Source organism: Natrix helvetica, assembly GCF_964273705.1.
Source record: "Natrix helvetica genome assembly, chromosome: 3".
In the NCBI taxonomy this organism is placed as follows: domain Eukaryota; kingdom Metazoa; phylum Chordata; class Lepidosauria; order Squamata; family Natricidae; genus Natrix; species Natrix helvetica.
Window position 1 is genome coordinate 131,891,253 of NC_138549.1, and position 13,254 is coordinate 131,904,506.

General features: G+C 35.4%; 1 protein-coding gene across 1 annotated transcript in view; it reads right to left on the bottom strand.

Annotated features, from left to right (window-relative positions):
• Positions 1-10,288, bottom strand: part of CD34 (CD34 molecule) — a 35,521-nt gene extending 25,233 nt beyond the window's left edge. Inside the window, exon 1 of the mRNA XM_081948046.1 lies at positions 10,006-10,288. Within this exon, the coding sequence (XP_081804172.1) occupies positions 10,006-10,084 (79 nt within the window). The 5' untranslated portion in view covers positions 10,085-10,288. The remainder of the gene's footprint in view (positions 1-10,005) is intronic.
• Positions 10,289-13,254: the final 2,966 nt, after the last annotated feature.

Consider the following 13,254-nt stretch of genomic DNA (forward strand, 5'->3'; position numbering starts at 1 on the left):
AAACAGGATTCAAGAAGTGAATGCATGATCAAAATGCCATAATTTATAATGGTGTCAATGGCTTGATGGTTTAATGGACTTGACCAGCAACTACACACAATGTTTAGGCTGAGACTTAAAATAGTATCATGGAAAGTCTATGCTTATCTTAAATACAAAGTATGTCTAAACTAATTAGAAAAACCAGTCTTTAAAATAGGTTTTGTTGGTAATTCAAGTGCAGATAAGTTTGCTTGAAGCACAAGACTAACTGCAGAGAAAACTGTAACTAACAGCTAAAACAAGTGCTGTGCATTTTCATCTAATGTAATAAAGAGTCAAAAGTTCAGTATCTCATCTATTTTTTCTTACATAGTAGGAAAAAAGTTTTCTGTTAAATTTGTTTACAGCAGGAGGAGGATCTTTATTTCAATAAGCAATTCATAAAACACTTTATTTACATAAAACTGATATTGATTAATCATTTAGGTAAACAGATCAATGAGACAAATTGCTTTATATCTTATATGTAAGTTGACAAAATCTTGGCAAAATGGAATCAGTTGAATCTGAAAGAATTTTTTAAAAATAACACTGGTCAGAGTGACCAGGGTTAGCAGCGAATGTCAACATAAAAATGTACAGTGTAGTAAAACATGTTTGGTGACTGCACGTGGGTAAAGTCTGAATTTAAATGGGATGTCTTTGTACCTCCCTTTCAGGATCATTAATGGAAGTGTATTGAACCATACCAGGGTTAAGGCCCTAACTAGTTTGAGAACTATAATTAAGATCTGGTGGGTCCATAATATTTTTTAAAGAAGGACATCAGGTCTACTTGAATATCATTGTCCTTGAGGCGGTGCTCTGATTATCTTTGTTTGTTCAAGCTTACCTGTATATTTCAGTTAGCAAATAACCTAGAATTTCCAGTTTTTAAAGTATCACCATGGCCCAAAAGGAAACAAATTTATCAGAAAAGATTCAGGAATTAGGTCTACTAGAAAAAAGAAGAGTCGTATCCAGTACATAAGCATATGTATTGAGGCACTGCATTCAGTCTTACTAATGCCAGTCTCATAATATATGATCACATTTGAGACACAACATGGGACTTCAAATAAAATCATTAGAAACATAGTCGATACATAAATAAATAAATAAATTGCAGGGACTTATTTGAGCACCAAACAATAATTCTGCTGAACTAAATTCACTAGAGTATATGATGTCCTTTTAGTTTAAAAGAATATTTGAAGATCTGGGGCAGATCCTTTTGAATTACATATCCCACGTAGTTTATGTGTGATTGTGGCATGAAATACAGTGCTCAGATGCTTCAATGGCCTGCTCAATTGTATGGTAATTATTTCAGAGGAGATTGAGTGCAGCAATGCCTATTCAATAGGGATGGGAGCAATTATACTGGGCCTCACATTTGGGTAAAATGCAGTGTTTCAAATGATGGATCAATATCTTTCAAGGCAACAACATTAAAATATAACACTAATGGTTATTTTAGTACTTCAGATTCCCACAAACACTTTGGTTTATATAAAGCTTCTGTGGACAAAACAATGGAGAACAATAGATTAACATGAGATGTGGCAAGCTCTCTTGCTGTATGTGTATAATATGCTCAAATAAACATTCTGTCCCTGTGCCTCCCACAGGAAAGCCCTGAATATAGATTACAGCAACTGCAATACAAGAATTTCCACACCCACAACAGTCATAAACTCATGCAAAAAACATCAGGTTCAACACTATTAGCAGCACCCAAGCTGTTGAACAAAATAAATGGGAAAATTAAGCCTACTCATCTAAAAGAATATCTACTCAGGTTTCATTGACTCACTTCTAAATGAAGGGCCTGAATCACTGAGTATAGATGGCAATAGATTATATGCCATACAACCTTAACAGAGTGCAAAAAAGAATCCTTTCTGTTATGGCACCAAGGTTATAAAAGTACATCCTTGGGTAAGCATATAATTATGCCACATAAAATATAAAAATATATTAGAAATGTATCTAGATTTCGGGTCATATTCAGTCTCATCTATCCATCACACTTCCCTAAAAAAACCAAATGACATCAAGAGAATGGACTTCAGGAAGTCAAGCCCCTGTTCTGATGTCAACCATTCTTCCAGAGGGTCCCCCCCTCCTTTTCCTGTGCAGTGCTGTCTCCCAGGAGAATACTGTTTGGAGCAACTTCTTTGCCAGCTCCTTTGCTCATCTACTCTGTTTATGTTTCCGCTCCAGAGAAGACACGTGAAGAACAGTTCTCTAGGGGATCGCATGAACTATATGCTAACTCTTGAAGGTTTGGTTCTTTGTAAACCTTCTCAGATGGGTGATGTCATGGAAAGAACAAATCAGCTTTGTGGTCAGAATTCAACGTAGTATACATTATTCAAATATACAGACTTGGCAAAATGAAAACTTAGAAAAACCTATATTGTACTGCAAATAATTCCTTAATGGCTATAATTCCCTGGATCCTTGAAAAGAAAAACTTGAATTATGGTTTGAGAGTCTCTGTTTATTTGAGAATCTTACTCCATAAGATGAACTTAATTAAATTTAATATCAAATTTCTACAAACAGAAATAAAGTGGTTAAGGCACTAGGCTAGAAACCAGGAAACTGAGTTCTATCCCATCTTAGGCTTGAAGGCAGGCTGGATTACTTTCAGTCAGTCTTTTTTCTCAGCCTAAACCACCTCATAAGATTGTTGTTGTGAGGAAAATAAGGAGTATTAAGTATCTTCATCACCTTGGGTTACTTTATATTATAAAAATGCTTCCTGTAACCTTAACCATAACCCTAATAAATGTTATTACTATAAACATTTTACCTTTAAAGACAACCTTATGAAGAGTAACTAAGGAATGTGAAAAACATGTTAATCCTTCATCAACTATATGTCAAGAAGGATTTTTCTCTGCTTTCCTTAAAAGGGGCAAGAGAAACCATAGGGCTATTATACTTGTTGAGGAAAGGAAGAGGTTGTCAGTTAAAGAGGAAGTCTAGGTAGTATGAGGCAAAATATTGTATTTACATTCAAGTCTCAACTTAGAAATCCTATTTTAGCATCAAAATCCTGGCTCTCATACAATTTTTTTAAAAAATCTAGGTGCAGCCAATCTGCTCTGGCTATTGTAGAATTTGTCTTACAAAGGACAAAAAACATCAAGCCTTCACAAGTCTCCTTCATTCTCAGAGTGTTCAATTTGATCGAGATTCCACAATAGTCAGAAAAATTCTGTGTAATTTTGTCTGTTCCTCAACCACTCCACCAGAGAATCAGTTTCAGATACAACATTCCTTTGCCTGGCTGAATTTGAATCCATGAACTTTGGGTTTGCTGCTCTGGCGTATTAACCAGAGGTGGTATTCAGCAGGTTCTGACCAGTTCTGGAGAACTGGTAGCAGAAATTTTGAGTAGTTCAAAGAACTGGTAAATACCACCTCTGACTGGCCCTGCCCCCATCTATTCTCTGCCTCCCGAGTCCCAGCTGATCGGGAGGGAATGGGGATTTTGCAGTATCTATCGTCTGGAGTGTGGAGGGAATGGAGATTTTATAGTATCCTTCCCTTGCCACGGCCACCAAACCATGGCCACCAAGCCATGCCACAGCCACCAAACCATGCCCACAGAACCAATAGTAAAAAATTTTGAATCCCAGCACTGGTACTAACCACTATATTTCAATTTGGTTCTATCCTTTTGAGTGTGGCTATAGAATCATTACACCTGCAGCATTTGTCTTGACCCTTTGCAACAGCTATTTACAATATAAAGCTTTCCTGTAAGGAGGGAAAGAAACAAACCAGATGAACAATCACTACATCTGCCTTTACCTGCCATGGCTTTTTGAACTACGACTGATTTTTTTCATACATAGCTTTAGAACCTGAAAATTTGCTTGCCCTTCTTTAGGTGTATGCTTCAAATCAGTCATCTGTATTACAGGTAGAGGATACTGGCTGTATTAAATGCACAGGATGTTATGTGGTGCACCTGCCTTTTTTCCGGTTCTGAAAATGGAAAGCTTAACAGAATTAGATCAAACTGCATATGTTCATGAGAGCTGCATTTTAAGAAAAAGCAAACAAAAGAGAAAAATGATGAATTGCAAAATGATCCTTTTCTCTTTTTAAGGAAGATCTATGTTTCTTCAAATCACCCTTACCCATTTCTTAGTTAATCATTTTGTGACTATGATAGATATATCTTTGATGAAATAATTACAAGCTGTTCATCCTCCTAAGAATGAGTGGAATAAGTATACACTAATGTTTATTGCATTGTAAATGCTCTTAAATGAAATAAATTGCATTGTAATCTTGTTTTTGCTTTTCATGTTCAAACCATGTGCAAGCAAGGCAATGACTCACACTTTTTAAGCAGAATTGTAAATCCTCCTTGCCTTCATATGTTCACCATAAGTACAGCTTACTATCTGATGCAACCATATAGTCTTGGGAAATAGAATTAGAACTAATGTGGGAAATACTATATGTTTGTTGGTATGTACATCTGTACATGTTTGGATGTGTGTATGTGAGAGAGAGGGGGGAGGGAAAACAGAGAGAGGAGGGAGAGAGGAGGGAGAGGGGGAGAGAGAGAGAGACCCAAAACTCTGTAGTCAATTGTCTAATCTTGTTGTGTATAGGTTTTTGCTCAATAACACTTTTCTACAACATACAAGTCTTATATTATTTCTATGTGATATCTTCCATAATAGCAATTTATAATACCATTGAGCCCTAGCTGTAGCAATCTAAAACCTGTCATTATTAATAATACATCACTATAACAAAGGCTGGATTTGCTGTAAAACTATTAAAACTATGGAAATCTCCAGTATGCATTTTCATGCCTTCCGGACATGCCCTTGCAAAGTTTTAAAGCAATATAAGAATTGCCTCTGTATCCTTTATGTTGTACAACTTATGTTCTACAACTGTATACCCTCTTATTTCATCAACTGATTATAGCTGAGAATTCAAATGATAGAATAGCTGAGATTTAAGGTAAATGTGAAGCATAGAAGTTAGCACTTAGCCTCAGACTGCCAAAATTAATATCACACAGCTATGTGAGTAAAAATGAGGATCAGAATTTCATTTGTTGGAGGACACACAGGGAATCAAATTGGAGAAGCCAAGATTTTTGTATTTGTGATTTATTCTGCCAATAATTATAATGAGTACCACCTTTGGAGATTCTGAGCAACATTAGTCATGAATCTTAATTTTGCTCTTCTCCAGCCATGTGGCAGGAATTCAGAAGGGTGGAGTCCCCTTCCCTCTGGAAGTATCTGATAAAATTCTACCCATTCCCTCCTCCAGATGCTTTTTCCTTTTCCACATGGACATAGACGGGATATGGGTGTGGGCTTTACACTCACAAATGACACAAAGAAAAGACCGAGGAGAACGTGGAAAGGAGAGAAGTTGACAACTTAAAATATTACAACACCAGGTTAAGCCAACTCTTTGCTCATCTACTCTACTCAAATGCAATAGCTGAAGTGCATACAACATCAATGTTTTATTTTTTTAAATGGATTGAATATGATATGAACATCTGAGTTTTGTCATCTTTCAAACTTCAGAAATCAATTTTAAAAACCTCACACCACAGTTGATCATATAATATTAGGATATTATTGCTTAAATTTTTATTTCATTTCAGCTCAAGTGATTTGATTTTAAAATGTCATTAGGATTTGAAGTAAATTAGATATAATCCCTATTATAACAGTTTACCCTTTACCAAGTTTTCTACACCAATCCAGGTTGTATATATTAGAAACAAAATGAACGTAAAAGTGCTCAAATTGAATTTAGCATTGCTATAGTATATTATCTGGAGATTTCAGATTCAGATTATTCCCATTCTATTAGTCCTCTTGAAAACTTTTTGAAACATCATTTTATTTGTAATTCATGTTAAGTATTATTTATGAGACCCCAAGATAATCTCATAAGAATATCACAAACCTCCTGCAAATAATCATCTTCAATAATATCATTTTCTAAATAATTTAATTAACAGTACTTGCTCTGAGTACAATATTCTCATTCCAAAAAGTTCTCACCAAACATAACAACTATCAATTTGTATCATGAAATTCAGTTCAATCTTCAAAAACTGGTATTTTTTTCTGAGATATTATCATACAACACTCTATGCTCAGTTTTCTTTTTCTATTTGGTTACCATTATTGACATGTAAGAAATTTGTTTGTTATATTAAAGCATTCTTATTGAATGCAATATTTGGCAAATGTATTAATTTCTAGGTAGTGATTATTTGGCTTATAGACACTTTCAGCTCCCTGGCAAGGATAAAACATAATACATTGGAATATATGTTTGATTTCCTCCTTTAGATTTTTACAACGCAAATAACAAAAATTAAAAAGTTAACATATCATATGTGAAATAGCTATTAAAGAAATACACACACATCAATATGATATTTTAGCAATATGTTATATATAGCACCACAATTTGCAATAACAGCTTCAATTGCTTTTACAGTATATGTACTCTTGATGAAAAGGGATGCTATGTACCCATATAGATGTGATTCTCTGCAATTCACTTCACCAGTTTGAAGTGATAATCTTATAGTTTTACCGTAGTAGTTGCCTAGATCTTTGTAGATACAAAGCAAAGCATCATTTGATGACTTGATAGAAAAAAGGAAGCAGGAGAAACAAATGACTAAATAAATTGCAAGACATAAGTCACCTACTTCCTATGAAGAAAGATTTTTAAAATTAGTGAGATTTTTCTGTTTGCTTAGGAAAACAAGATAAAACAAAAAGCAATAATAAATATATGTCTTGTTAGATGACCAAAAGAAGCAAATAAATAAAGAATAATTTTTGGTTAAAAATCGGGCAACAGTGCAAAATGTAGAAGTGCACAATTCTCTTTTGTCCTTTAGATTTAACCTAGCAAATTGGCAGTGTGACCATGGTCAAGGTAATTGAGTCTGAAAGCTGATAAGGAAAAGTTAAAATGAAACATTAAATGGGACTGTTGTATAAACAAATGTTTATCTTTTCAGACACATGTAAATTAAATCATGTTTCCGATCTAAAGTTGCTTCAGCAGGTCAGGCCTCTTTGGCTCTTTAACTGTTTAACTGTTTAACTCTTGGTTATGGATTCTGTAAGATTATCAAAAGAAAATACATCTCCACATTCCAGATGCTATCTGTTGTTTGTACATCTGTGTATTTCAATCATTCAGGTTTTTCACCGTGAATAGACATTTCTTTAAAAAAGAAAAAGAAAGGATGGACACAAACAGATGTTTCTGAGAAATTACCCTCTGGATTTTTCATTTTGCTTAGGGATATTTTTCTTCTGATTTTTTTTAAAGAAATAAGGATCTTAAGCTTGTAGTAATCTCCAAGAAATAGTAGCATGACAATTTAAATAAAGTCTCCTAATCAATTACTTACTTTGCTTTTTGCCACATTCATGGAATGTATTGAAGAAATTTGGTTTACTCCTAATTCTAATAAAGTACTGAATTTACGTGTCATTTTGAGAGAGAGAGGGAGGGAGGGAGAGGGGGAGAGTAGTATAAAGATAGTGGGAAAGAATTCAAGAATCCACAAGTGCACAATAATCTCTTTAAAATGACTGCCAAGTATAAACAAATTCCAAAACCAAAACTCCTCATGCAACTCTGAAATGGTAACAGTCGCCACCACTTTTTGGAAGCCTTTTCTCTCTTGGACTCAAGTCAACGCTCAGTTACATACAGCCAATGGCATTGGTTTCATTTTCTTTCAAGATGCATCCCAATCTTTGAGTAGAACATGAATAAAAAGTATGAAATGGATTGAAATATACATCCATATAGTCATTCCCCTGCATATTGGCTACATAGCTGCAAAACGAATTCCATGTTTATCTAATTTCTAGTTAAGGGCCTCTGGACTGAAACCTGTATTTAGACAACTGTGGAGTTGCTCTTGCAGTAATATGAGAACTTTCAAAACTGCTAATAAAGTACTTGAAGATACTGCTTAGAATAAAAAAATATAAACACACACACACACACACACAGACACACACACACACACCATGATTACGGTGATTATCTGATTTCCCATTCTTCACAGGCATGATCAGGTTTTTACACAGGCACAAAGTTGGATGGTTGAAAATAATACCGTCTACTTATTCCAAGGTTATTTACAGACCAGATATTGTCCTCACCACACCCAAAATGTTATGAATATTGACTAAGAGGCTGATTATCTGCATCCACTAAAACAGCAATGCACATCTGGATTTTTAAATAAAGAATTTCATTTACACAATATATCTACTACTGCAGGTTGAGTTTGCAAATTCTTCATATCATAAGTAACGTTGTTCTACCAATATAGAATGCATTCTATTCTATCTAATAATAGGCATTTGTCTCCAGAAACACTGTGGATGGCTATTAGGGAATATGGACAATGTGCAGGTTCCCAGCAGGTGTCTAATTATATTTCTGGGCATTTGGAGAAGCAAATAGAATCAAACATATCAACTGAGAGCAATTGAGGATCCTTTGGGAGTGCTTTAAAGCACAATGGATATAAATCATTCAGAAAAAAAATGTATACCATCTGATAGGATGTAACATCTAATGATATGCTAAAGGAAAAATAGAGCAAGTTGGCTACTTTTCTTTTTGGACAGAACGTTTTAGTTGGTCTACAGTCCAATCTGTTGTGGGCCATTTTCACCTAAATGAGAGCAATGTGGTTATCATCACGACAACATCTTCCCCTACAGATGAGCTTTATTAACTACAGAAACAAACTGAAAAAAAAGACAATGCACATCACTAACTTCCCATTGCTCAGAACGGAAGGACTTTTTCAATGGCAAAATATCCTCGCACGTGGTCTATAAATTGTAAATTGCAGTATCAACTGGTGAATATATTCATCTGATAAACTTTGCTTTACTGTTTGCTACTGTTAGTCTTGTATTAGTATTGGTTTGGATTGTATTTATGAATGTTTTTCACTAGAAATATTTATTTGAAGAGTATGGATAGTGCAGGACTTGACATGTTCAAATAAAAAAAAACTTCATTTTTTAGTCACATTGTGGACACAAAGCCAGCTAAGTGACCTTGGGCCACTCATTCACTCTTAGCCCTAGGAAGGAGGCAATGGCAAACCACTTCTGGAAAAAAAAAATGTTGCTAATAAAACTTCAGGGACTTGTCCAGGTGGTCATCAGGATGAACACTGACTGGAAGCCTTGTGTACACGTGAGTGCATGCACACACACACACACACACACCAAATATATTTTATCCTGCTGCATATTTAAGCATTTACAGAAAGATAATGCATTTGCAATGGAATTGATAACTGTTTTTGAAATTAAACATTGGACAATAGGGATTGGGGAGAAGGATACATTTTAAAGAGCAGACTTAAATAAATACACTAATTACAAACGGAATCTACTCCTCTAAGATTATTAAAACAATAAACTATATGGCATAGACAGTTGAGAATTACAAGCATAGAATTTTTCTTTAAAAACAACAACAACTTAACAGTATTTTGGCTTTTAGTTATGTAGTCTGGGTTAAGAATGAATGACAAAAATACATGCTAGGATAACTAAGCATTCTTGATGATTTGTTGAAAAGATCATACAGTTCCAAAGCAATGAATAAACACCTGTATTTATTCTCTGTATGCTTCCATACAGCATTTCTTCACAAAGGGAGACTACACATCTGTAACCATTTTCTGTCTATAAATCACCAAATTGGAAGATTTTGATTCCATACTGCCTTCTTTTACTACTTTTATCTGCCCTTTGAACCTCAAAGGGACTGACATTACATTAAAAGTACACACTTCTATTAATATTTCATAAACGATGGCATACAAACTCATAATTCCATTCTTTCACTTTTGTGCACAAGAGATTCATAGGTTGTATCTTCTTTTCAAATACTCACCGAACAGGCACAAAATATAGAAGGTTGCCCAGAGGAGTTGCCTCTCCTTCATGATCTTAAAACTCCAAACTAGCATCATTCCCAGTACAGAAGCAGTGTCTAGGACTAACAACTGAATGATTCTCAGAGCTCCCCTCAGATTTAGTTTCTCTGCTGTGTTCTGGAGGCTTCAGTGTTTCTTCCTTATTAACTAAAGCTTTTTGAGGTCAGTTCATTGTGGGATAGGATTCCCTCCTAAAAGATGTGCTTGTGGCTCAAGATTGTGAGGTGGAGTTTTCTGAAGTCTGATCTCATAGCTTTATATAGTTCAGAAGAGTCTGTCAACATCATTGTTAAACTTCCCCTCACCCAACAATAGCACATCAGTTAACACTTTCCTGGAAACTCTTTGCTTTTATTATGGACAGAACATAAGCTTTAATATATATATATATGGGGTACTTTAACATGAGCAGTGCTGGAGAATTTTAAAACTACATTTCTTCTATAAAAATAATTTTGATTAGTTGCAATATTTAAATGAAAAGAAATCAAGAACTAACTGCTGAAAGTAAGATTTTCTTCCATGTAGAGGAAATTAAAATTTAAAATTAATTAGCTTCAAGCCAACCCAGGAGAGAACTTTAGCTAGAGACATACTGAAATTGAAGGACTTGATATTATAAAGCTAGTGGAGGGACCCTTAGTGGGGCAGCTAGCAGTTTCTTCTTGAACAGAAGATTCTTAAGAATCTTTATAAACTTTATTAAATGTGAGAAACTTAAAACATTTAGCTAGCTATTTTTTAAAAACCTCATACATAGTAATGCTGTTTTTTTGGAAGTTTCTTAATGCTATGCACAAAGTATATTTGGATAATGATTACATTTTTACTGGACTATCAACATGCATAGGACTGTGATGGTGAATCTATGGCACGCATGCCACAGGTGACACATAGAGCCCTCTCTGTGGGTATGCCAGGCGTCATCCCAGGCCAGGCCACTGTGCATGCATGCACACTTCCCTCCAGCTGGTCTTTGGGTCTCTGCTGTGCATGCGCGGGGGCGGGGCCTTCCCCGATCTTCGCAGTTCCCCCCAGTGTGCCCTGCCTTTCTTCCCCCAGTGCACCCTGGCTCTCCTGCATTTATGCTGTCCATGCCTTCCCCGATCTCTGCAAGTTCCACCCTCCAAGGTGCCTCTCCATGGCAGGAATGGAGGAGAAAGCTATGGTCTCTGGGGGAAGAAACTGTGGAGATTGCAACCCCCCCCACGCCCCGTTTTTGACCTGAAAACCCTTCTGCACCAACCTGGAAACCAAAATTGGGCCCAGGTGACCCAGGGTGCATGTGCACAGGGGGAGCATGCATAGGGAACCTGCATGCAGGGGCAGGCCGCATGCGCAGGGGGCATTCACATTGCATTTTGGGGATTAGGGCACACATGTGCATTTGCAGGCACGTGTGCTGTGGGCACTTGGCACTAAAAAGGTTAACTATCACTGTTCTAGGAAGTGTGCTATCAGTTGGGCACTAAAGTTCTGTATTACTGTATTTATTGGAAGGGCCAACAATCATTTTTATGTGAGTCTCACATTTAGAATTTCCACATTGTACTGGTGTTCTCACAAAACTATTATCTTGGGGAGTGTTGCACATTCATAAAATTTTGCCATGGCAGGCAAGAGCAGTCACAAAACAAAATAGCAGTCTTTTATCAGATATTCCCTATTATCTTCTACAGTTCCTCAGGATAGAATCCTCCCAACTATCTCATTTTTTAAATAGATATATCATACCCATATTCCCACTGCTATAGGATTTCATCAATGGTCTGATATGTATTTTTGAGCATCTTACAGTGAAATTAATATAGTGGTGGAGTGAAATGGGAACAGATCATTTTGCTAGTTAGCCATAATACTTACTATCTCTGTTTTTTTCTATTTACTGAGAGTCACATTAGGGAATCACTGTTTTGATACTATTCTCGTTAAATGTCAGATCAGGCTGCAATACACCCACACAAAGAAGCCATCTTAGAATTGATCAATTGGTTGCCTGATGGACGACCTCTCTCAAAAGAGAATGTGGAACCTCTTTTTCAGTGGGTTTTGATACTACAGAAATGCCCAATTATGATTTTCTTTTCCTGCAAGTCAGAATTATATATTTTAAAAGCAAGCTTGATCTGAGTTTTGGACAGGACAGTTTTCTAAATTTGAATGATATGTCGGGTCTAGATGGGATTCCCTTATTTCTTGAGGAACTGAGGCCCAATCTGGGAAGGATGAGGGTCACAATAAATATATTTTTGTAGTTCTGTCCATTTAATTTCATTCTAAGAGTAAACTGGACCAACCACAGACAAGACTTACAACACAGTTGTTTTCAATCTTCATATACTACAATAAGCTGTTTTATGTTCCTTGAATTCTTTGATATATTAAACCAAACACAACATGTTCAAAATATACAATACATTCCTTTTTCTTTTCTTCTTGCTTTTAAACTCCAATTGAGCCTTATTCTCAACAGTAAATACTTAAGCAGTGACTATAACAAAATGCATGTTTTCTGAGTTTATCTCAACCCCAGAAAGTTTTGAAAATGAATATTATTGAAAGGGGATGTAATATACAAATGTTGCAATGTTCCATAGTCTTTCAATTGATATTGAAGAAGAACTGAAGAATTTAAAAAATGATAATATTTCAAGAAACAATGCCAACAAAACAGCTATCACATTTTAAAACTTTTTAAAACTATAGCCATGCTTTTCTTAAGAGGAAATTACAGACAGGCAAAAATAAAAAGATTAGAGATGATAGACAGAGGATAGAGATATACAGACAGACACATTTTTTTACCCAAATCTCACCTGCTTGATTAAAATTTAGGTACTATACTTATGATAAAATGGCTGATTTTTCAGTGTTGAAAATTGTAATGATCAGCTGCACACACTTTCCTTACGTTGAAAATGTATTTTGCAAAAATAAAATTATTTTACCAATCATTTATAACTGGAATATATACTTCCTTATTTCAGATATAGAGGCGGGGAAGTAATTTGGAGGTATTTCTCTTCCATCTTAATGGAAAATAACATAGAGATAACATTTTGAAACATTTTAAAAGTAATTTTGCACATACAATCTTTCTGTTTTATGTTGATAAAAATCGAGTGGTAGAATTCGGCTGAACATTTTGTTAAATTTCAACTTCAGAGGCCCCGTAAGTTAAAGGAACAGCTCATTATTTTTCAGCA